The sequence below is a fragment of the Colossoma macropomum genome, unplaced genomic scaffold, assembly GCF_904425465.1.
Source record: "Colossoma macropomum unplaced genomic scaffold, Colossoma_macropomum, whole genome shotgun sequence".
Taxonomy (NCBI): Eukaryota; Metazoa; Chordata; class Actinopteri; order Characiformes; family Serrasalmidae; genus Colossoma; species Colossoma macropomum.
In genome coordinates, this window is record NW_023494793.1 from 22231113 (window position 1) to 22256172 (window position 25060).

Consider the following 25060-nt stretch of genomic DNA (forward strand, 5'->3'; position numbering starts at 1 on the left):
TTGAGTCTGGCGATGACGACGGGGCTCGGCGGAGGGACGAACTGAAGACCGCAAATGGATACGAGGCGCGATTTGGCTATTTTTTCGTCGTTTGTTTTATTTCGCGGGGCTCGGAAGAAAGTACTGACCAGTTCTGCTTCGGAGGTTCCCCAAAGGTTTGTGCACAAGTTGTTTTCTCTACTTCTATTCCCTGCGTTTGTTGGCCGCGGCCTTGACGCGGGGGTCCGCCCTCTCTCTCATAACAACAACAAAAACACAGTCCGCTCGGCTAGCCTAGCCTAGCTTAGCTCAGCTCAGCTCAGCTCACGGGCCTTGTGGAAGTAACGTTATAAACGCTCTTAATTATGTGGACTCAGGTTTGACTTTATGCTCTTCAGAATGGGCCAGCAAGACATATCTGACACCAACGTAGGTCAGTAGTCGTTTAGGGGGTGCTGACAGGAATTTGAAATGCAAGTTAAGCTAGCAAACTAGCCCGCTAATACTGGGATTGTGGTCTAAACTATCTGTAAACTTGCACGTTAGCAAGCCAGCTTAGGCAAATTCTAGATAAACAGAAGCTGGGTGGGTGTAACTTGTAAGTCGTGCATTTTTTGCTTTGCCTTTTTCTCTTCCACAACTTCCAACAGCTTTTGCTGCTTAGCGTATCGTTACTTCAGCAACATTGGTTTGACTGGTGCTGTGACAAGTCCGCTAACTAGCTAGCTAATGGCAGCCGCTTGTTAACTAGGTTACTTTCCAAAATCAGCTCAGTTCTATGGGAAAATGTTGAAGATCGTTTACTAACGACCAAAATAATAACTATTAAGACGTTAGTTTGACTGCTTAGGCAATTGCAAATTGACTAGCATGAGGAGAGTTATGAATCAAACGTCAGCAGTGAGCTGCGAAGCACCGTGATTAGCTATAACTGGAACGCTGTTTGTACTGACTAAATCTCCAAGTCTTTCTTGTTATAAACCTAAGTGGGAGGATAGATTTACTCTTTTGCCTCTTAGTATTAAAGACTAGAAGTGTTGATTTTGTTTACAGGGTGCATCCCTTAGTGAGGAAAATTAGATTTGAATTAAAGTGTGAAATTCCATTGAAAATAGCCTTTTTAGTTAATTTCGAATCCAGACAGCATTTGTTGCAACAATGAGGAAAACTGGGACCAAGTGTCTTATTATTCTGAGCTGTTTTGTTGACCTGTGAAGACCTACAAAAGGTTGCTGCAGTAGAAGATAACCAACATATATTTTCATGTTTTGACTCAACATTCATTTAAGAAAAGGTTTAGAGTGAGATCGTCACACAGATGAGGCAGGAAATCAGAGCAAACAAAGAGGCAGGCTGCCTTGTGTCACTGTGAGAGTGACATCTGAGAAAGAGACACTGACTGATTCTTACACTTGCTCACAGTTAGAGGCATTGACCTAAATGTAAGTTGAGAATTGGAGAAAAGGCACACATTTGTTGCACAGGACACTGCTGCAGTGTGGTTCATGAATGCCCAGGGTTGACACAGTGCTTGCCCTGCATGACAAGGGATTTCTTTTACGTGTAACAGTGTATTAGGCTGGATGCTAGAATGGACATTTCTTAATTTCTTTTGTCTTGATTGGCTATCAGAAAATACATCCAAGAGTGACTGTAACCCCACACTTAAAAGCTGTTCAAACAGCTTCAAAACTTCAAAACGGTTTGTTTATAGTACGCTTGCTGTGGTAAACATGTGTATGTGCAAGTCAGATATGTTTTATCAGTTGTTGCCAGACCTGCTCTAGGGATAGTGCGCTAAATGCAGGGTTTTGGTTGGGCACTGGGCTGCCCTTGTCTGTGAGCTCATACCGTATGATTCTCAGGAGACCCACAGGGCCGAAAGAAGCCCTCTGGCTAGAGAAATTCCTCCCTCTCAAGACATAACAATTACTTAGCTTGTTTAGTTAGAGATATCCCCAGTGAGCTGCATATAAGCAGTGTGCAAATTTTTCTTACAGCTTAAAGGTTGGTGTTGTATGGTCAAAAAAATCAAGTTTTAGCTTAGGCCTTGTTTGTTTGACATTTAAATCAAGGGTACTGAAGAAGAGGTTGAGAAGGGGATATTCAGTGTCTACAGGAACTTTTCTTATGAGTAGTGCCCGGTCAGGTTCTTCAGATTGAATGTAATTGTCTAGGCTAAGTGACCCAGTAAATGCAAATGTTTAGTTTGTGTTTTTAAAGGTGTTGGATCCTTTAAAATGCATTTGCATGTTAACCCTAGTTTATCACTCAGACATTTCCAGAGAACAGAGCTGCAGTGGGAGGTATGGCAGAGCTGATGAAGGTGTGTACACTGTGGCCTGTATCTTCTGCTGCCATCGGTGGTTTAGTTCCTCTCCACATGTGCACATGAGCAATGTGTCTCTCTCACTGTGCACCGTCACTACCAGAGAGGCTACGTTTACTGGAGAGTAAAAAAGGGGTTTTGTAGAAGGGGGCACACGGCCTAATATTTGGAACTGTTCCATTTTCATTCATGCTGTTTTATGCAGCCTCACATAATCCTGTTTCTCTTTTCCTCCACAGATCTCAATGCCATAATTCTGACTGAGACGATCAACACAGACGGGTCTAGCAACAGCATCAGTTTTGTTAAGACCCAGGTGCAGTGATTTCAGTTGAATAAATGGTCTTGAGATGCATTTTTCTTTTTAGTTAACAAAACGGGCACTTACATTTGTAAAATACTCTGTTTGCATTTTACGTTTATAAGTGTACGTTATCAGTGTACTACTTTATCTGTCTCTACCTGAACTTTCTCCCTTTCTCTTTCTTTGTTGTTACAGCCACAGACCAAATTGGGGGGAGTAAAAAATTCCAGCTGAAAGCCGGCGGCAGTGACCCACACTCCTTCGCCGGGGCCATGGTAAAGAACCCAGTAAAATCCCTCACTTCCGTCGCTCTCATGTCTGTCAGTTCTCTCAGGCATTAACTAGCAATGGCCCATATGCTGAATTGGAAACTGGCCATTGATTTGTCAGGCTTTTAATCAGATGTATTTACTGCTGCTCAGACAGCTCTGTTGGCCCCAGTTTCAAAGTTCCACCCTAGATGCTTCCTCAGGGAGAATGTTTTTTTTTTCTTTGTTTTAAAATGTTTTTCTGTTTCTTTTCTTTAAGAAAAGTAGAGATGAGTGGACGAGGGTTAATGTCACATCTGTTTGCTGCTCACTTTAACTTTTAACTTTTTGCTTGCTTGTTTTAACTTGCACCTTGCAAAGGACCAGACACTGTTTAGGGAAGCAGCTGCAGTTATAGTGGTTGGTTGCAGTTACTTTCTGCCATCTCTTGTTGTTTGTGGCTCTGAATCTGTACCCAAGATGTGCAGCCAATGTACCTGGTTTTGCTTGTGCAGTTGGGTTTGTTTCCTTATTTCACACATTTTTGATTGTAGTACCTACAAGATACTGACTTTGTATATATGTTTACAGTGACTGATGTGCTTTGTGTAGGTGTATGATTAAGTTATGTGCATTGTGGTCTGTCTGTCTGCCTGCTCCTGTTTTCGTTTCCACACACGGCCGCCCCCCTCCTGGCCTCTGTAGTGAGCTCCCTCAGGCATGTTGATGCCCATTGTTGGTTCCACACTCACTGCCATGCTGCTGATCCAACAGATACACATACCTACAGCTTGCTTCCACTGTCCATTAACTAATACTTTTTTAATACACTTCCCCTAATTTCTTACTCCATTTCATGGGACCTAGGTACAGGCTGGCATGTAAGCTCAGCTGATACATGCTGCTGAGAATTAGTGTTTCTTAGGGTGTATATATGTTGCTTAAAGGTGTATTCAGACTTGGAGGTTTGGTTTGTTTAAAACAGTCCTTGGTGCAATTACTCAGTTAGTGCGGTTCATTAGAATAAATGAGAACGCTGTCATGTGAACCCTGAGACACACCAAATAAGTGGACGAGACCCTCAGAGGAGCTTGGTCTTGGTCCACTACCAAACAAACCTGGTGTGGTCCAGCTGAAGTATGAACGCAACATGTCTAACCAGGCCAAAAACAGAGCGAACTGTCGTCTCCTCTCTGAAAACCGTCAGTATGTGGAAATGCTGTTTTGATGTGCACGTTTTGTATTTTAAGTTCTGTCAGATAAACACACATATGACTGAGAACACCTATTGCAATATGTATAAAGGTGCTATGTTTTTGCTGTTATACAAAAGCAGTAATCCACACAAGACTTTGTTACAGTGATTTCATCCGCTCCGAAAACCACAGTAATGCACGGCCTCTTGTGGTTTGCTGATTTAGAATATTGCAAGACATACATAAAACCCACACGCTCAGTTAATGAGCCTTGAGCATGGCTCAAGAAGTTTTTTACATATTATTGCAGTTATTGTTGCTAAACGTATGTCGTAGAATCTACCCAATCTGTGACTTTTTACTTGTATGACATTTGTTTATGTCTTTGTTGTTTAATGTCAGATATATCAGTGTAAACACTAAGCAAACAAAAAAAATGTTAAAATGCTTTCATATAGACATGTTTAAAACAACTGCATAGCTTAAAGAGGAAGGTAAAATATTTTTTTTCAGATTTTTTTTATTGATGTGATATGCTGCTGTGTCAATGATGACCTCAGCAAACCACCCCAAATAGTCATAATTAGAGTTCTCAAATCACTTCGTTCCCCCACTTTACTTTATGACCACGCTGTACATGTGGCACCAGAAGGACTCAGGTCATGTTTTGGGGTAGACTAGGTGGCGACACTCACAACCTCTCTCCTACTTGTGGGCATCCACACACATTCTTTGGCAGTTTGATCACAGAAAGCTGTGTTTGAAGCTACTTCTGTGCTGCTGCCTCACATGATGCAGAGCAGAAATGAATGGAATGGCTTATGCACAGCGTGTTGACCCACTGAGGCAGCGTGCAGCTTCAAAGAGCTCCTTACATGACGACGGTCCTCGTAAACGCCTGGCGCAAGGTGGCGTAGTCACAGGCAACAAGGCATTTTAATAGGATCTGACAACACAAATTAAATTTAGACCCTGTAATGTGTTTAAGATGCTAAACAGATATAGGATATAGGCTAAACAGATTACTTATGATGTTTTCAACAGTGTAGTAGCTGTAGGTGTTTAGCTGCCTGGCTGTGGGTTGGATGAGGCCTACACAGAGGGGCTTTTCAGCTGGGTTTGAAGAGAGTGAACTCTATTAGCTGGAGAGATGGTCTGTATGTTTGTGTGTGTGTGTGTGTGTGTGTGTGTGTGTTGTGTTGCACACGTGTGTGTGTGGGGGGGGGTAGTGGTGTCAGTGAGCTGAGTGAACAAACTGGCAGGATTTGACAGCAGTCAATTTATTGCAGTGCTGCTCTAGAATCAGCTTTATCTTTTGTCTGTCTACCCAAACTGCTCTTAGACCCACAGTCTGTGGTAAACCCTCTACCAGCAACAGGACTACATGCATTAATTCTTGTTTTGGTCAGGAAACGGTGCAGCTTCCTCTTCAGATTCAGTTTAAGTCTGTACTAACTGTCTTATTAATAACTACTTCTATGCTGTGATATCATTTTGACTGGAACTCCCTGGGCCAGATGAAAACTGAGTTTTGTGTATATGATGCGCAGCTAGAAGCAAACGTGTTTTACAAGTAAGATTTATGTTGGTAGTAAATGTGGTGTATGTTTTGGTAACAAACTTCTTTTTTCTTGTAATACATTTTGGTTATAAGTGGTAAGCAATGCCATTGAACCAGAGTAATTTGGCATATAACTGTTCCAGGAGATGCCTTTGACTGCATGAAAGGCAATGTGTAGAGACCAGGGTTGCCAGTCATTAGGTCATGGTCTTTGCTGATTGTGCTTTGGTTTGCCTAAGCCCATTTTTCGTCTGGCAGGAGGAGGAGGTGCAGCAGAGTCTGGAGTGTATTCAGGCCAATCAGATCTTTCCGAGGAAGCCCCCTGTCCTGGAGGAGGAGGATCTGCAGGTGAGATGACTCACATCTTCATTTTGGTTATACATCGCTTAAAGATTATCTGAATTGTGCTGTGTAACTGTACTTTCTGGAGCTGGATTTTAATTTTAGTACCACTTGGGCTCTTGCCTTTAGATTTGTTAATAATGTTACATGCTCCTCTAAAATCCTACTTCTTTAGTCTTGGGGCCAGTACATCTATAGCTGTTCTTAAAGTATATATTTGTAAAATCATATTATGTGTTGCTTTGTTTGTTTGAGTGTTTGGAATGTATTGATTATGGAATGTATTGACTCTTGTATGTATGTACTCTTGTTTATGACAATGTTGTTATAGGTGCCCTACCCAGAGCTGGATGGAGAGTTTACGAAGTATGTGGGGAGGGGGGAGGAAGCCGTCATCGCCATGTCAAACTACCGTGTGCACATCAAGTTCAAAGAGTCTGTGGTCAATGTAAGTAAGCGTCTTTAACATGAGCTGATCTTTTTCTTTCAAACCTCATAGCCAGAGCTTCTCAAAGCTATTCAGTGTGAAATAGTACTTGGCAGTTGGGTGAAAGAATCACACGCTGATCTAAGCTTTAGTCAGTCAAAAATATTTTGGCATACCAGAAATCTTGCCGTCAGATCTTTCCAACCAAATATTTTCTAATGTTTAGAGCTCAGCTAAATTCCCAGCATTCTTTTCCTCCCCAGTCTGCCACTAATTGATTCATTGCTGCAGTTGCTGTAGCGTTAGGCTAACATGTATTGCTCTAGTGAACGTTTAGAGTTGTTTGCAAGATGTCTTCTTGAATTACTGTTGCCAAACAGAGTACAACCTGCTTGTATTGTGACTTAGAGTAGCTGAGTGCGATGGATAGTGGGACCACTGGTTGCTGAAAACACATTTTCATGTGGCGCTTGGTGCGATGCTAAATTTAGAGCCCACAGACTATGTTGGATGGTGTTTAGGGACAGTGTGTCAGAATTACACAGGTCCTCTGACAGGCAGGCTATATAAAATGGCCAGTCAGTTACAGCAAGAGAGTGAGTAGGTCTGTCTTTGCACCCCTTGCTTATTCTGTTCCACAAGCCTGTTGCCATGGTTTCTGTTTTTTTTTTCTTTTTCTTTTTCTTTCCTGAGCATTTCTACTCAAGGTTTCCTCATAGCTCTGTCAGAAACTTTTGTTGAGCACTTTCCTTTTATTGCTCTTACTAATGCATGCATTTTAAAGACCATCCATTTTAACAACAATGTGACCTGCACACTTCTCAGTGATTCTGAAAGGCTGCATATGCAACCTTTTTGAGAAGTTTGGGCAATCTTTTAGTCAGATTCACTTCATTGTAGTGGTGTAATGTTTTATTTCTTTTCTCCATGCATCATTTAGAATCCCTCCCAATGCAACTGCATTGACCATAAAGGAAAAAAATATGTTATTGCAATGTGTATGTTGGTCAATAATTGACATTAAATGCCACGAATCTAATATTTTATTAACAAAGCAGACTTTGAACAAATACTTGTGATGTGATATTTTTCTCCCACTTCAGCACCTTACAGCACATGAGTGGCTCAGGCAGCGTTCACAAGCTAACCTTGGATGCAGATAATGGAGGAAACACAGAGAGAGAGATTTGCAAACAAAAAGTTCAGGCACTGCTGATCATCAATAAACCAACCAACATTTATTTTGGCTTTAGTTTTATCGGTCTTTTTTGCTTTAACTCTGTGTTCGCTCTCTTTTTTTCCATAGCACGATAGTGTAGAGATAGCATTTTTAGCTGTCACAAAGAGAGTCCTAATACAACACTTTGAATGTGTTGCGCCTAAAACCCAAGTAAGAACAAGAAAAAGTACCTTTGTTGAGCAGTCAAATTACCCATGACTGAAGTAATTTGACTGTTTGAGTTTTTGCCTGTAAAATATTAGGGAAATGCTTTTAATTCATTAAAGTATTTCTTACAGAAAGTGAATTGCTGAATCAAATCAAATTGAAGCACGGTTCAGTGTATCGAATCGAATTGTTCCTAATCTCTGAATATTGCTTATGAATTGAATTGAAAGCCAGTGCATACTGAATCAAACTGATTTGCAGTCAGCTCAAAGATTCCTACCCCTACTTTATAGTCTGCCGCCCTCTGCACAAGCCACTCCAGTGGACCACGTTGGACTTTAGTACAGGCAGACAAACCAGATCTATTCCATTAAAACAAAAAAAAAAAATGGTTTACAGTAAATCCCAGTAAATGGTTTATCATGGTAGTTAAACATCAGATACACTCTGTGTCATGCCTGAGTTTTCAGCCACTTATTCAGCAGGGTAAATGAATGTAGAAGATGACTGCTCTCTGTGTTCCTGAGAAAGTGTTTGTGTGTGTGTGTGTGTGTGTGTGTGTGTGTGTGTGTCTGTGTATGTATGTATGTACGTATGTATGTATGCGTCACAGTTTACTGAGAGACCAAAGCAGTAGTACTGTGACCACAGGCTTACCAGTGAAGCAGTGCAAGGGCATGGGAGGTAAGAAGAGGGAGAACAGGAGGCAGGCTAGATATTGAGTTCAGTAATGGTTATTTACTGTGTGAGTGAGGATATTACATAGGGTGGGGTGAAAAGAGGGAGGGACAGAGGAAACGTAAATTCTGATTGCTAACAACCTCCCTAGGAATTCTTGAGCGCGGCCAGATTAAAGGGGTGGAATTCTACTGCAGCCACAGGATGTGTGAGCTCAGGAATGCATGGCATCACAGTGCAACCAAAGCCCACAGTACACACACAGTGTGTGATTTACTCTCCCTCTCTCTGTGTTCTGTTTGTCTGTATGAAGCAGAACTGTTCGTGCGAGGTGTCAGTAAGTAGCCAAAGCACAGCCTGACTGCACGGAGTGCTGGCACAAGTGTTCATGTGATTGTGAGACAAGCTTGGGTTGTCTCTGCCATGTTTGAGTTTGACTTGCATGGGGTTGGTCAGTGTGTGGTCACTTGCAATCTCCAGCCTTGACGAGAGGAAGTGCATCTAAAGCAAAAGGCTTAAGAGGCTATGCGTAAAGCACATGAAATTGTAGACTTTAATAAAGGTGAAGACATGGCATGGTGCAATGGTATAAACGTTGGTACACATTAACATTGAGCTCAGTGCTTATTAAATACATTTGAAGAGTGGACACAGTGAGTTTGTGTTTTTAAAGCATCAGGCACTAACCACTAACAAGATTATCGCTATGATAAATCATGAAGGATGGCTGAAAGAATGGTTTAACGAAAAATTAATTCAGAAACTTGCCGTTGTCATTTTGTTGCCATGGATAGATGTTCTGTTTGTGCTGTATTTAATTAGAAAAGAAAGGTAGAAAAAAAAGAGTTAATATTATTGCCTTAAACAGTTACTTAATGGAGTAGAGTCAGTGGTAGTGTGGATTGGGCACATGGTGGTACTCAGATAAGGAAAACTGTACCTAAATATTTGAGATGAATCTTCAAAGTTGTCCTGCTTTCATGGTATACTAGCCTCTTATTACAATTTTACACAATTTTTCTACAATTTACAATTTTACACATAGCGTTTTGTTTTGTTTTTTCCTAAAGGCCTTTTCTGTTGGATTTTTTTAATTTGGTGGCTAAAGAAAGACAAAACTTCAGAAAAGTAAATAGAGAAAAATCAATACCAACATAACGAACAAATATTTGAGTATAGAATTATATCTGCCAAGTTTGGTGCCTGAAGTTTACTGCTTTTGTTTTACACTGTAGCCAAAAGGCAAACAAGTAATGGAAGTTTATACCCCACCGATTAGCACTGTGTAAACCGCACACCTAAATTCTCACACCTGTCTCATACAACAGCATATCCAGAAAAAAAAAAACAAAATTAGGTCACATAGCTAAAACAGTAGTAGCAGCCTTTTTGAAGCCTAAAGTTTGTAGAGACATGTTTGATTTTTTTTTCGTTAAACTATTCATTAGAATTAAGTCCTCTGTGAATTTTTTTTTCTTCATGTTGCATGTGTAGTGCCCAGGCTTCTGCAAACAGGAACTTTATTTTTTTTCTGCTGAGAAAAGTTCACTCATGGATACTTGTCAGTGTATTTAAAGTTTTAAATGTTTACATTTTAAATGTTTAAAACATTAACATAGCTTATCTTTTAAAGGTTTTATAGAATGTTGAATTATATTTTGAACTGTATCTCTCTCTTTCTTCCTCCCTCTTTTTCCAGGTTCCTCTGCAGCTGATAGAAAGTGTGGAATGTCGGGACATGTTCCAACTCCATGTCACATGCAAAGACTGCAAGGTTGTCAGGTCAGAAAGCACAATGCATACACTCATAATAGTTTTGTCCTGCTTTCTGTAGTGCCCTTTGGTTTCTGTAGATGTCTAAACTAGGTGTGTTGTGTGCAGGTGTCAGTTCTCCACGTTCGAGCAATGTCAGGAGTGGCTGAAGAGGCTGTCTGTGGCAGCACGGCCACCCTCAAAGTTGGAGGAGCTCTTCTCCTTTCCCTTCCACGCCTGGTGCATGGACTCATACAGCAGCGAGAAGGAGCAGCATGGCGAACTTTGCAGGCCAGGTGCTGCACCTAAAACCCAATGTCTGCCAGAACTAGGGATGTGCATTCTAACTTTCTTTAATATTTGACAATCTCAATACTGAATGAACATATGCCTAGGTACCTGCAATGAAGGAAAAAATTTGGAAAATCTCCAAAAAATATGACTGGAGCTGGAGGCTTAGTCTTTTAGGCACTGGTATTAAGAGGCTAAAAAAATCAGTAGCTCAAAAATTTAGAAGCAAGCAGAGGAATACATTTGATAACTCGTTTTGTTATCCAAAAAAAGCAGAGGGGCATTGGTAGTTTGTGTTGGATGAAACGGAGGCTGCCTCTTGAGATTTGAGCTAAAACTTCAGCTAAGTGGTACAGCACTGAATGAGGACTCGCAGCATACACAAGGTCTTTTCTCTTCAGTGTACAATGTGCCAGCATGCTAGTTTGTCAGTGAAATGTAGTTCCACTGTTTCTGGATGTGTTTTGGGACTCATGTTTCAGGGTGGCGTTGTGTAATACGCACACTTACTCACAAATACGAACAAAACCATATTTTTTTTTATGTCCTATTGAAACGTGAAAGCGATGTTTCATTGAAAGGTTAGTCTCTATATTTCCATCAGCTTGATGTGCCTAAAATGATCGAGTACTCAAATAGTGATTTCAGTACTTGAATGCTGGCTCCTTAGCTCATTTGTCTCTTATTTATTTCTGCTGTTTTACCTCTGGCAGGTGAACATGTGATCTCACGGTTCAGCAATGAGGTGGAGAGGATGGGCTTCGATACTCAGAATGCCTGGCGGATATCTGAGATCAACAACAAATACAAGTGAGTCGTCTCATCTGCTGAAATCCACCCAGACATAGTTGATATCTGATATCCGTTCCATGCTACTGTGCTCATCCTTTTACACTCTACCTCTGTGTGCTTGTAACACACCAATTGTGCTGCTTTCTGTCAAGTATATTTCCACTGCTACTATATGCCAGTCACACCCATCCTGTGTTTGACACAGAGCGCATTGTTGTATTCAAGGTTGGATGAGGTATGGTATGTCAGGGCTGGCTAGATAAAGCTGAGGCCTATGATTAGGTGACTTTAGTCAGGTATCAGTCAGCACGATGTCCTGCTCTGATGCTAGTGCCCTTTGTCTGCCCCCGGCACTGGTAGGCTGTGTTCCAGCTATCCGCAGCAGCTAGTGGTGCCAGCCTGGATCACCGATAAGGAACTGGAGAACGTGGCGGCCTTCCGCTCCTGGAAGAGATTTCCAGCTGTGGTCTACAGGTCAGTCAGTCAGCCAGTCTGTCTGTGTGGTTGAAAGATATCATCATCAACACACAGGCATGCTTTTTGACCCTGAACTTCTTATGTCTTTTTTATATTTGAAATTTCAGAACAGTAAGAAGACAGAACACTGACACCTCATAAAAACACTTCATTGAATTTTGGCAGAATTTTCCATTTCCGTGAAATATCAGTAAATTAGCAACATGACCACATGTGAACATGATGTCCTTCTAGAGATATTTGAGGTCTTCAGATATCACTATTTGTGTTGTATGTACCTACAGACACCTGAGCACAGGGGCAGTGATAGCTCGCTGCAGCCAACCGGAGGTGAGCTGGTGGGGCTGGAGGAACGCTGATGATGAGCACCTGGTGCAGTCCATCGCCAGAGCTTGTGCCGTGGACAGTAACTCCCCTAAAACCCTCGCCAATGGCTCCTTCTCCCGCGAGTACACCAATGGGCCTGACCTTTCCGATGTGGACTTCGGTTAGTTTCAAAAACATTATGCTTCATACATAAACTTGTCGCCTTTCAGCAAAATCTGTCATTTTGAGTGATGACATTCATGTGAATTATGTAGATTTGATTGGAAAGGCAAGGGGTCTGCTGCCAGCAGAGAACTGAGAGAGAATCGCTTCTCTGCCCCAATGCAACACAGCAGCTCATGGTAGTTATTGGCCAACCCACAGACATAGTATTTAATTTTTTAATAGCCAGTCAGCACTAAGATGTCACCAAAAAATGAAATGATAGCTAGGTTTGGTGAGAATTTTTTGCTTTACATTGTATTTACATATTTGTAGAACTCAAACTAAATAATTCCACAGTAATAACCCCTGTATTGTAATCTTGAAGTGTAGCAGAAGCCACAAGAATTGTCATATTAAAATCACTTTTCATAAAAATCAAGTTTTCTCCTTTGAACAATGTGGCCGGACCCCACTGCAGGACTCTAGTTTCTAAACTTGTCATCTTTTTCACTGCTTGTGAGTGTTCATGTCTGATGCTTGATTGTTCACTCTAATGGATTGTACAAGGAAATGAACAATTAATATCCCACCTTTCCCACTTTGTGTTTCAGATTCATCCATGACCAACAGCTCGGAGGTTGAATCTATGGCCATCCAGCCTCACAAGCTTCTGATCTTGGATGCTAGGTCCTACGCTGCTGCGGTGGCAAACAGAGCCAAGGGAGGAGGCTGTGAGTGCCCAGGTAAGAGTGCTCCCCTCTGAATCACAAAAATCCATGTTTAATGCTGCCACTTTGGGTTTACGTTTTAATGTTGTCATATGATTCCTTCGTTCCTATTTATGAATGCAGACTATTGTTTGCAAATGAATAATCTTGTTTATGGTTGTAAGCAATTTTGTTGCCATGCTGTTGTAAGAAACTTCTTTAATCTCTCCCACACTTCCTTCTCTAGAGTACTACCCTAACTGTGAAGTGGTATTCATGGGCATGGCTAACATCCATTCCATCCGCAAGAGTTTCCAGTCTCTGCGGTTCCTCTGTACTCAGATGCCTGACCCTGCCAAGTAAGCCTACCAGTGCCCAGCAACCCTAATCAGATCCTCCAGCCCAAGAACACAGAGTAACAAAGCTATGATGTTTTGTGATGGAGGATTGATATAACTTAAACTAAATGATTTTTTTTTTAGATTGATATTTCATGTGTTTACATGTAACAGCCAAAATCAAACAGTGCTTATGTCTCAGTCTTTGCTTGTTTATTTTGGGAAAGATACTTCGGCTTCACCATTTTAATCAAGCTATTGCAAAGAGTTGCTCTTGGTTGAGCTTGTTTGAGAATCATCCAGTGCTGCAGCTCTTTCCAAACTCCTTAAGTTATCCTCTCTACTTTTAGTAATGAGTCACAACATGTGATTCTGTTTCTTTATCCCTGGCAACACATCTGCCTCTAGTTTTCGTTTTGGCTCATATTTAAAATTCCCCCCTCCAAACCTTTTCCATCCACTCTAATTTCCTTCTTTCATGTATTTTAAAGTCAGTAATGATTCTCCCCAGTGGACTCACTCACACTCTGTGTGTCTCTCTCTCTCTCTCTGTCTCTCTCTCTCTGTCTCTCTCTCTCTCTCTCTCTCTCTCTCTCTGTCTCTCTCTCTCTCTCTCTGTCTCTCTCTCTCTCTGTCTCTCTCTCTCCCTGTCTCTCTCTCTCTCTGTCTCTCTCTCTCTCTCTCTCTCTCTCTCTCTCTCTCTCTCTCTCTCTCTCTCTCTCTCTCTCCTCTCTCCCTCTCTCTCTCTCGCTCTTTCACGCTCTCTCTCTCTGTCGCACATTTTCCGAGGGTTTATTCTTGCCTGGGCACAAGGAAAGCAGCAAAGTGCTGGGTTGCCAGGCAACAGGGTTGATCTGTTAAAGTAAACCAGCAGTGGCTATACTAAGAGTTAGAAATTTTATAATTTCTGTACCTGTTAATGGTGAATGTAACATTGCAGTGAGAGGCTTATTCTGGCAACTATTGCATATGTGCAGTTGTCCTCTCCCATGTTGGTTTCAGTTTATTTGGATAATGAATCCCCATAAGCTTTATTTGTCATTGTACTTTTATTATTACTGTATTACCCTTTCAGCCACTTGACTGTGGGAGTAGCTGATAAGGTGCCACTTGGTCTTTCTGTACAGACTGCCCTGCTCTGTGTTTGTTGACCGTGAGTCTATGTTGTGTCTTTAGCTGGTTGTCTGCTTTGGAGAGCACCAAGTGGCTGCAGCATTTGTCTCTGTTGCTGAAAGCCGCTCTGCTAGTGGTGAACGCAGTGGACCGAGACCAGAGACCCGTGCTAGTGCACTGCTCAGATGGCTGGGACCGTACCCCTCAAATAGTGGCCCTGTCTAAACTCCTACTGGACCCTTACTATCGTACAATTGAGGTGAGCTCAACCATTAAAAGAAATAAAGATTTATTTATTTATTTATTTATTTATTTAATAAATGACTGTGCAGGGTTGATAAGATATGTGAAGCTAAAAAGAATCCATTTAAATTCTGGAGAGGGAGAGGGAGAGAGAGAGAGAGAGAGAGAGAGAGAGAGAGTATTTGTATATGTGTACATATGTACACACATACACACTGAGCACTTTATTAGGAATGCTCTACTGATACTGGGTAGGGCCTTCTTTGCTTTCCAAACAGCCTGATTCTTTGTGGCATGGATTCCACAAGTTGTTGGAAACTTTCCTTTGAGATTCTGGTCCATGTTGACATAATTGTATCATGCAGTTCCTGCAGCTTTTTCAGGTGCACTTTCTTGCAGCAAATCTCCCATGCTACCACATCCTGAAGATGTTCTGTTGGATGCAAATGGTGACTGGGAATGCCACAAAAGAACATTGAACTCATTGTCTCATTGACTTGTGATTTGTGATATGGTGCATTATCATGCTGAAAGTAGCCATTAGATACCTGGAGATCAGCAGTTACAGAAATACCCAGACCAGCCCATCTGGCACCAACAATCATGCCGCAGTCACCATCACAGAGATCACATTTTTCCTTATTCTGATGGTTGATGTGAACATTACCTGAAGCTGCTGACCCGTATCTGCATGATTTTACGCACTGCATTGTTGTCACACGATTGGCTAATTTGCATAAATGAGTAGTTGTATAGGTGCTCTGTGTGTCTGTCTGTGTGTATCTGTGTGTGTGTGTGGAAATTTATATGGTTATACAGTATGGAAACCAAACTCCATTATTCTCCAGGGTTTTCAAGTTCTAGTGGAAACAGAATGGCTGGATTTTGGCCATAAGTTTGCTGACCGCTGTGGTCATGGGGAGAACGCAGAGGATCTGAACGAGCGCTGTCCGGTGTTTCTGCAGTGGTTGGACTGTGTGCACCAGCTCCAGAGACAGTTTCCCTGCTCCTTCGAATTCAATGAGGCTTTTCTGGTGAGGGGCACTGCAGTTTTCTAGAGTTAAGATAGATAGCCCTGCTGTATTTGATTACAGTCAAATTGGATATCAAAAGAAATTGAGTGTATTGCTGGCGGAGTAAGGTTAATCTGCTCAGCATAGTGAATTGGTAGCGCTTATACAAATGGCCTAAATATCTGTGAAACACAGTTATAACTAACTTACATTAAGGGCTGTTGTAATGACACTTAAATGAATCTGTTTAGCTTGAATCAGAAAATATGCCAATTCTTTTTATTTCAGTATAGCAAACCATTGTTTTGTATGTGTCTGTGTGTCGTGTGTTTAGGTGAAACTGGTGCAGCACACATACTCGTGTCTGTTTGGCACATTCTTGTGTAACAGTGGGAAGGAGAGAGAGGACCAACACATCCAGGAGAGAACCTGCTCTGTGTGGTCTCTGCTGCGCCCAGCAAATCGCTCCTTCAAAAACATGCTGTACTCTTCACACTCGGAGACTGTACGTCTTTTATTGTTGCTTTTTGCTTTTGTCTCCTTTTTTCTTTCATGGTTTTCAGTCCATTCTTTTTCTCCTTAACTCAGTAAACTTATTTATTTTGGAACAACAGCGCCCCTTTCTTGTCCCTGACACCCCTCTCTTTAGTTCTCACACATTCCATCCACATTTTAATTGCTCTAATTGCTACGTCCAGACTTGTGTAAGAAAACAATAGAAGGGAAGGATAGACACATTACTTTAAGCCAGGATAGCATGCATTTATTCCACTCTTCTACTTGTGGAAAAAGAGCTCCAGGTTCCTCCTTAACTCAAAGTTTTTTTTTGGGGGGTTTTTTTTTTTGGAAGTTGTGTTTTTGGTCTAGTGTGTTTTTCATTTTTATTTATTTATTTTTTTCAACAGTGTTTGTGCTGTATGAATGTATGTTTTCAGAGGATAATTGATGACTTCTTGTTCTTCCACTCGTACAACTCATCCTTCCACGTTGTTTTTGTATTGTGACGTTAGGAGATACCGTATGAGAAACAGTGTGGCCAGATTTCCATTGACTCCCTCATTTATCTCTTTTCTCCTGTCGGCCTTGCCCAGGTTTTGCACCCTGTGTGCCACGTGCGTAACCTGATGCTTTGGACGGCAGTGTATCTTCCCAGCTCTTCACCTACGACCCCCTCTGATGACTCCTGTGCCCCTTACCCTGCGTCCGGTGCCAACCCTGAAGACCAGCCTCTGGGCAGGTAAGCCTGCCATCCAACACAGCCTGTGGCATGAAATAGTCAGGCACATGGTGATGCAGGTTTTTCAGTGATGAGGTTGAGGTTGCTGGCTTTTTTCATAGGCTTCCATAGTGATTAAAGTTTATTTGCATTTGGTAATTAAACAATCTCAAAATTCCTGAATTACACATTTGTAAATTGTTACGAGACTTCACAACAGAGCCTCAAGTTCAGAGTGTTGACTTTTCACTGAGCTATTTGAAACTATCTCTACGTGGAAGCCTTTTGAACAAGTTTTTGATTTCTTTTTTCCCTTCAACAGGCGTCCCAAGACACGATCCTTTGATAATTTGCCTAGTGCTTGTGAAGTTGGAAACTCCCTGCCCACAAACAGACGATCCAGTGACCCTAGCCTGAATGAGAAGTGGCAGGACCATCGCAGGTCACTGGAACTCAATATCGGAGCGGCACCTGATGGTACTGTGCCACAGGACCCAGAAGGGAGGGCCAGTGGCCAACTGGGGGCTGAACTTAACGGAGCCTCACTCGATGGGGAAACTGAGGAAGGGGAGGGTTTTCGGGATATAAATTATGTGAGGTTGCCAATGGGGGAGGGAGTGGAAGCAGAGCTCTCGGTGGGTGTGGCAGTGGGTCAGATGGAGAACATTCTTCAGGAGGCTGCAGCAGACAGCCTCAGAGACGTTAAAGCAGACAGTGCTATCAACACTGCTGCTCTCAGTGGTGCTGAAAATCAGAACAGTGCTGATGCTAATCCAGTCGAAACTGATAGAAATTGTGTAATCAGTGGGTTTGAGATACAGCTAGAAAGTAATGCTAATGGTGGCAGTGCAGAAAGTACAAAAGAAACAAAGCTGAATGGACTCCATTCAGAGGCTGTGAATGAGAAGCCATGTCAGTCAGAGGCTCAGCTACCTCATGGCCTGGGCGATCGGAATGCCCTGGAGAGCCAGGAATCAGATGAGCCGGTGGAGGAGGTTTCGAAATGCACCACAGAGGAGGCTCTAAACCTTCCTTGCACTCTCAATCCCACTCACTTCCCCTCCACTGCCCTCAGGACTATGACTAATGGCTATGGGGAGAAGGGTAACGCGCCTGGCCCTGGTCTAGAGACTATTAGGCCTATTTCAGAGACTCTGGAGCAGGCTGCAGAGAAACGTCTCTCTCTTCTGGAAAGCTCCACAGAAACCCTCACTGAGGACCTGGGTGTCCGGTCAGAGACTCTTGGTCCAGCCCCTGTACCCTACAACCTGCACCCTCAATCGAATCCACGTGCCTCAAACACCACGGCCCTGAGGTGGAGGCCGACTCCCAAGGTGCTCCCAGAACTCTGAACGGCACCTCCAAGCGCCCGTCCCTCAGTGCCTTTCCTTCCTCCTCCGCCTCGGCCGAACCTCTCCACCCAGTGTGTAACGGGGACTCCTCCGAGCCCGAGGCCTCCACTCCTCAGTGGGCCAGAGCCAACGGGGACCGTGCCCCCTTGAGCCGGCAGGTTTCCCTGGCCAGTTGTGGCTCGCTCACAGGGCAGCTCCACGCACGGGGCAGCTGCTCGCACCACCGCTGCCTGCACTCGGCGCTGCTGGTACGGCCGCCCACCAGCCCCCCACAGGAACCGCCCTCAGCCCGTAACCACCTGGATGAAGACGGCCTTACACTCCACACGGACGCTGTGCAGCAGCGGCTGCGGCAGATCGAGGTCGGCCACCAGCTGGAGGTGGACTCCCTGAAAAGGCAGGTGCAGGAGCTGTGGAGCCGACTGGAGAGTCAGCAGGCTGTGGGGATGCTGCGCCTCAATGGAGAGTTGGGAGATGAAGTGGTGAGCACTTTGTTTATAAGGGAAGAATAGGCAGTTCTTTTTAGTTTCACTTTGCACAATGAAACTGATGCTTCACAGTTTAATTGTTTTTGCAAAGAGTTGATTTCTTTGATCCAAAATCTGTTCTACTTGATAACTACTTTGACGAGCTATTTGAGTAGTAGTTTAGCGAAAATCAAATTTACTTGATTTTCCCCTTATGCCAAATTCAGTCATCAGCACGTTGGATATAAATACTTTTCATAGCTTAACACAGTGGTAGCAGCCAGCTTGAATTTTGGCTGTACATTTGCCCTTTTTTTTTAATAGATAACAGTATGTAACAGTATGTGACAGTACGTCACAGAGTGCCAGAAACCATGTAAGCAAGTCCAGTTGAGATTACATTGTACTCTGTAGTTTGATGCAAGCAGATGATGACAGTGGACGGGTCTTTTTTTAAAATATTTTGGAGACCAAGGCACCTTTTTTCTGCTGTATTATGCACTGGACGCCTTGTCTTTTATGTGCCCTACGTGGCTGTGTTATGTGCAGAATGCTCTGGGTGCCCTAAGTTAGAAAAATTTGAACTCGAAGCATTTAAGTATCCTATGTGGTAAGCTTTTTTGTGCGTTGACGAATCAGATTAAAGGAGGGGGGGCTTCAGTTACAGTGGCACTGAAAGAGGGATTAGTGATTGCGGCCCTTCACAGATGTAAATCGTGACAAACAAAAAGCAGTTTTTTTTGTAGCTGAGCTTGTTTTTGCCAACAGCACCACATTTGGTAGTACTGTTTGCCTTACATGTCAAAGTAATAGCTTGCTAGCACAATTGGGGTCTTATCAGTCCAGGGCTTGAGTTTTCAAACAAGTTTTTTGTAGTTATCTACAAGTAACAAGCAAGAAGTTTGGGTAACTTTAGCTAGCCAGTTAGCTATCGCTAACCCCCAAGCACAAAAAGCAAACTTTAAACACCAATCATTTCTTAGCTGTTCGTGAACATTTGGAGTAAAGAGAAATTTGTGTGAATTTGTTGTTTGTCGAACTATTAATGTTCAGAATTTTTCTTTGCATTTAACTCCTTAATAAAGGAGTCTTTAATTCAACTGCCTTTTGTATTTTTGTACATTTGTACATAGCCAAGATCCTTTATCATCCTTTTTTGGTGGTCAAAATTTTTACGTTCTTTCTTCTGGAATTTCATAATTTTCATAAAGCTCTGTCCATCCATCCATCTAGGACTCCATCTAGCAAAAAAAGCTGAAAATGGATCAAGCTCCTGGGCTGGAGATTGGAAATCAGCCTGAAAATCTTGTAGTGTTTGCACAGATTAATGTGATTTTCTTCTTTTCCACGACTTATTCACTCTTTCCTCTCTCCCATTGTCAGACCTCAATCGCAGATTCGGACTTTAATCTTGATCCAAACTGTCTGTCGCGCTGCAGCACGGAGCTCTTCTCTGAGGCCAGCTGGGAGCAAGTGGACAAGCAGGACACAGAGGTAGCACACTCATGAACAGTGGACAGAAAATAACTATCATGAAAGAATTAAAGCATAGTTATTGTTCTTTTGTCTCTTTGGTCTCCAGCGAGGAAGTTTAATATAAAATGACGGAATAAGATGCAAAAAATACTGAAGCAGTTAAAACAGTGAAGATGGTTAAAATTGTGTTTGCATGTGCTGTAGGTGACCCGATGGTACCCTGATCATCTAGCTGCCCAGTGTTACAGCTGTGAGAGAGGATTTTGGCTGGCCACAAGAAAGCACCATTGCAGGTAACAGCACAGGCATGAAAAGCTGTTTTTTCCCCTTCTTTTTCTTCTTCTTCGCTGTCCTGTAAGTCATTCTCTCTTGTTTCTTTGTGCGCACTGTAAGAACCTGTAGCGATAACTGAGGCTGGATCTTCCTAACATGGTTTTATACACAGGGAAATTTCACTCTTAGGCTCTGAATTGCCTTACTTTGAATTGGTCAGCACACAGGTCTGTTCAGAGAGAAATTGAAATGAAAGCTGAATTCCTAATTTATTCATAAATAACTTTCTGCTGAATGTGTGCACATCTGTGTGTAAACAGAACAACCACCACTAAGTAAACAAACTAGCTGATGAATAATCATGTAAACATGTACACTGCAAGTACTTGCCAGAAAAACACATCCTGTCACTGTGTAATCAGCCATATGGCCAAGTACCATTGAACAGGTTCTTTGTAAACGTTTCTGTGAATACATACGGTGACGGCATTTTGAGCCGATAATGTTCGCAGTCCTTAAGGAGACTGCAACAGCTAAAAAGGCTTTTAGCAGCAGCTTTTCATTTTTTCCCTTTTTCACAGAAGCAAGGAGCATGTGGAGGAGGCCTGGTGAGAAAAAGACACACACTCAGACACTGTTCTTTCTCTCCCTGACTCTTTCTCCCACCCTTATGTTCATCTCTCACTCCCTCTTTACCATCTTTTTAGTGACATGCTGCTTCAGAGTGAGACCTCCCTTTTCTCTGTCATCCCTTCATTCGGCTAAAGTCAGCTCTCTCTTTCAGTGTAGCTGTGATCCCAGATCTCTAAAACGACCATTGCTAATATTCAGAGCGGAATGGATTAGGATGGGCAGCACAATTTTTGGTTTTCAAGCTCAGTTTTGGGATATAAACCTGTCAGAAAAAAGCTCTGCAAGCTGTTGGGGCGTCTGCTGGAATGCTGAAATTAAGACTGATCGGAGAATAATGAGTATGTTTACATGTACCAAATGATCTGATAACAGCAGAAAATCAGACTTTTGGCATTCATTCCTCGTTCATCACATTTACAATGTTTTCTTTTTAAATACACACGCACCTCTGCCGTTGCTTAGCAGCTCGGCAATAAACATAAACCAAAGAAATACAGCATGTGACGTAAAATTTTGACTTGTGCCACACTTCTCTTTTAAACATGAAGGCACTTTCCTGGAAGTGTGAGGTTTTTATGGTTCTAGATTGCACATAAATGCAGCCATTCGTCGCGTGTCATGGTCGTGGTGTTGAAGTGTTTAGTGTTTGCTGGTTCTCTGGCAGCTCTTTATCTGGTTTTCTTTGCACGCATTTGCTGATGTAGAAAAACTAAAGAAATCAGATTAATGGTATACATTCTTGAGCTAAAATTTGGGATTTCATAAAATTTGACAGCTAGTTTTATCCAGACTAAGAAGTCTGAGTATGTTGTTTACATGGCCATCTGAGTAATTGGGTAACTGCCAAAATCAGATAATTGTTGTTAGGGGTGGGAATCTCAAGGCACCTCACGATTCGATTCGATTACGATTCAGAGGGCTGCGATACGATTATAAAACGATTATCGATGCATCTTTTTTTTCTATACATCATTTCTATTTTCTCACTGTGTGAGGACTTGGTAATTTTAAAGCAAAGTATTTGTAATGATCCACAATGAATTTACTTCCAATATCTTTTATTAATAAATCAAATGGAAGTGATGTGGCAAGTGAACTAGAAGGCTCTCATTCACTGCCTTTGGAGCACATGAGACGCTGCTGCCAGTCATGAGAGACTGTCAAACAGTAAAAAGTTGCAAAGATGAAGTCGCTTCTCTTCCAAATTTTCTCGAATGGGAAAATTCAAACAAGAAGCTGGCGAATGAGAAGCGACTTCAGCCTCGTAAAACAGCCGAATGTTGAGAGACATTTTACAAGAAACTGCTCTAGTTTTGAGGAAGATTTTTCTGGCGGAAAGGGGAGGAAAGCGGCTAAAGCTAAAGCTTAAAGCAGAGTAGAGTAAGTCTGCGTTTTCGTTTATATTGTTTAGTCTATACTAAGACATCACATACTGAGACATACTGGACATTAAATGTTGTGGCTCCCAAGGTGGTTTGATTTTTGTTGAATGACAAAATGGCTCTTCTTATCATTTGTGTTGACTCCTGATCTAACCTGGCTTTAATGCAGGGGGAGCCTGTCGGATTTCTCGCTCATCCAGTTTTGTTTTTGTTATGTGCTGCCACAGACTGTCCGGGCGTTGCACTTACCCACTTCCAAGTTCCGCCTTTTGCGTTCCGTCAACATTACGTTATAAATTAAATACTTAGAAAATAGATTTTTGACATTTGTGAATCGATTCAGAATTGTTCACGTCCGCATCGCAATGCATCTAAGAATTGATTTTTTCCCACACCCTTAATTGTTGTATAGTTGGTTTGCATGTAAACGCACTCGCTGTCAAACATTTCTGAGATCATCTGAAGCCAAATGTGATTTATGAAAGTTTGTTGTAAAACTGTGAATATTTTTGTGAGGTTTTCATGGTTTCAAATTATATGTAAAGTGTTTTTTTGTCGCATGTCATGGCTGAAGATTTTAAAATTAGCGTTTACTGGTTTGCAGGCAGCTCTTCTCTGAGTCTGTTTGCGTGCGTTCACAGATGTAGAAAAACAAATTAGTTAAAGGATATACGTGTGCTGAAAAACACGATTATTAAGCTAAAATCTCGGATTTCTTAAAATCCAAAAACCGGTTTTATTTCTGATGTAAGTAATGAGAGTATGTTGTTTACTTGATGCCATGAGTAATCAGGTAACTGCTGAAATCAGATAATGATCGTAATTTTGGTGTGCATGTAAACGCACTCACTGAAAAATGTTTCAGATTATCTGAAACCAAACATGATTTACGAAATTTGTTGACACTGTGAATATTTGTGATTGGGATTTGTTTCTCAAAACGTGCCGTTTCTGAACTGTTGAGAAGAAGCCGATGGAGAGGTGTGCGAGAGTGCATGTGAATTTGTGCGAGTATTGTATGAACAGAACGTGCATGACTGTACATGTGTGTAGTGGTAAGAGGGCGCATGGTTGTTTTCTGGTTCGTTGTGTGACATCACATACACACAGCTTTAAGAGTTGTCAGTTTTCTGCACCTGTTAATTAGCCTAAACTCTTGTATTTAATTTGAATTTGCATGAGGCTGTACTACATTTGGCTATTAAACAGACTGAATGCTCACTAAATATAAAGTTGCCTTATGTATAAGTGGCACTCATTTAACCTCATTGTTTTGCAGCATACGTCCGTGAAGAGTGACTGAAACCCTTTGTTTGATTGAAAAATCAGTAGTGTTTAACATGCTGGGCGTGGGCAGCTGCGAAAGCGGGTGTAATTTTGGCATGAATGATATCTGATTCAGTTTTGCTTTTCTCTCTGCCCTCCTACTCCTCCTATCCCTCATGCTTTCTCGATCCCATTTTCTTGAATTTTCCCTCTCTGACACCCCCTGCAGGAACTGTGGGAACGTGTTCTGCGCCAGTTGTTGTGATCAGAAGATCCCTGTGCCAAGCCAGCAGCTGTTTGAGCCCAGCCGGGTGTGCAAGACATGTTACAGCAGCCTGCAGGCCCCTGCTCCTCCCCTGGAGCTGGAGCTGGAGCTGGACAAACCTATCACCACTAGCTCCAACTAGCCCTGCCACAGGACTTCTCTGCTCCCCAACACACGGCCTGAACATGCAGAACTGCTGAGGAACTGAGGGACGACCAGTAGAAGGTTCCAGAGACTTATCCTTGGTCACAGCAGATAGAAGCTCCAGTTGTTATTAATATTTGTATTTTCTTCCCCACCTGAAAGGGATTTGTGTGTGTATATATAGAGTGGGATGTGCCCGGTGGATGTGGCTGCAAAGATTCTAAGCACTTTGGGTGTCACGTTTGTACAAGTGACGGCTGGCTTTGGTAGTTATGAAACGCACAGATATTTAGTGAACTGCTGAAGGTATTGGTGAAGGCGAGGTTGGAGTATGATTGTGCTGAAAGCTTGGTTTCTTTCTCTTTTTTTTCTCCCCTGAAATTGAAAGCAAAGCTTGCCTGGCTGACTGCTGCAGAGGAGAAAAGGGGCCATTTCTGAGTGGCTGTCGACCGTGAATCTGATTGGAAGATGTTCTCTTTCTGTAGGCTTTTCTGTCATCATCTCATTAAGATGTGATTTTTCACTGCTGGACTTTGGACTGATGGTTTCTGGTGCTTCATGAGGGAGATGACAAGGCTTCGGTTCTACTCCTAGCTTTGCTTTGAGTGTTGATTATAGTGCTGCTCTCTATAGACAAAGCTTTTTTCTCAAAGCACTACCAGAGACTGACTGGTACTCCATAGATGCTTCACTTTTTAGTTTTGGCGGGGGGTGAGGGGAGGGGTTTGAGGTCTTGAGTAAACGGGTGGTCTTAAAGCAAAAAATGGTTAATTAATGAATTAATTTGTATACCTAGTTTGCCCCTTATTTGAATTTGACTAAGATTATTGAGGTTGCACAGCAGTCCATATATGGTCAGTGCTGTTTGCGATGTTTGTCACCACACAGCTTGGAAAATCCTCAACACAGACAGACTCTCTGGACTTTCAGCGCAGTTG

The 25060-nt window shown here is 42.3% G+C and overlaps 1 protein-coding gene across 1 annotated transcript; it reads left to right on the forward strand.

The window, feature by feature from the left end:
• Window positions 1-24820, forward strand: mtmr3 (myotubularin related protein 3). The gene is given in 21 exon segments (XM_036578846.1): window positions 1-155; window positions 2548-2624; window positions 2808-2887; window positions 5876-5965; window positions 6291-6407; window positions 10151-10233; window positions 10333-10499; window positions 11208-11304; window positions 11647-11760; window positions 12048-12250; window positions 12846-12977; window positions 13189-13300; window positions 14456-14651; window positions 15484-15669; window positions 15983-16153; window positions 16740-16885; window positions 17187-18139; window positions 18142-18698; window positions 20067-20177; window positions 20364-20452; window positions 23943-24820. Coding segments are annotated over 19 exon segments (3705 nt in total). The 5' UTR covers window positions 1-155; window positions 2548-2624; window positions 2808-2884; the 3' UTR covers window positions 24121-24820.
• The last annotated feature ends 240 nt before the right edge of the window (window positions 24821-25060 follow it).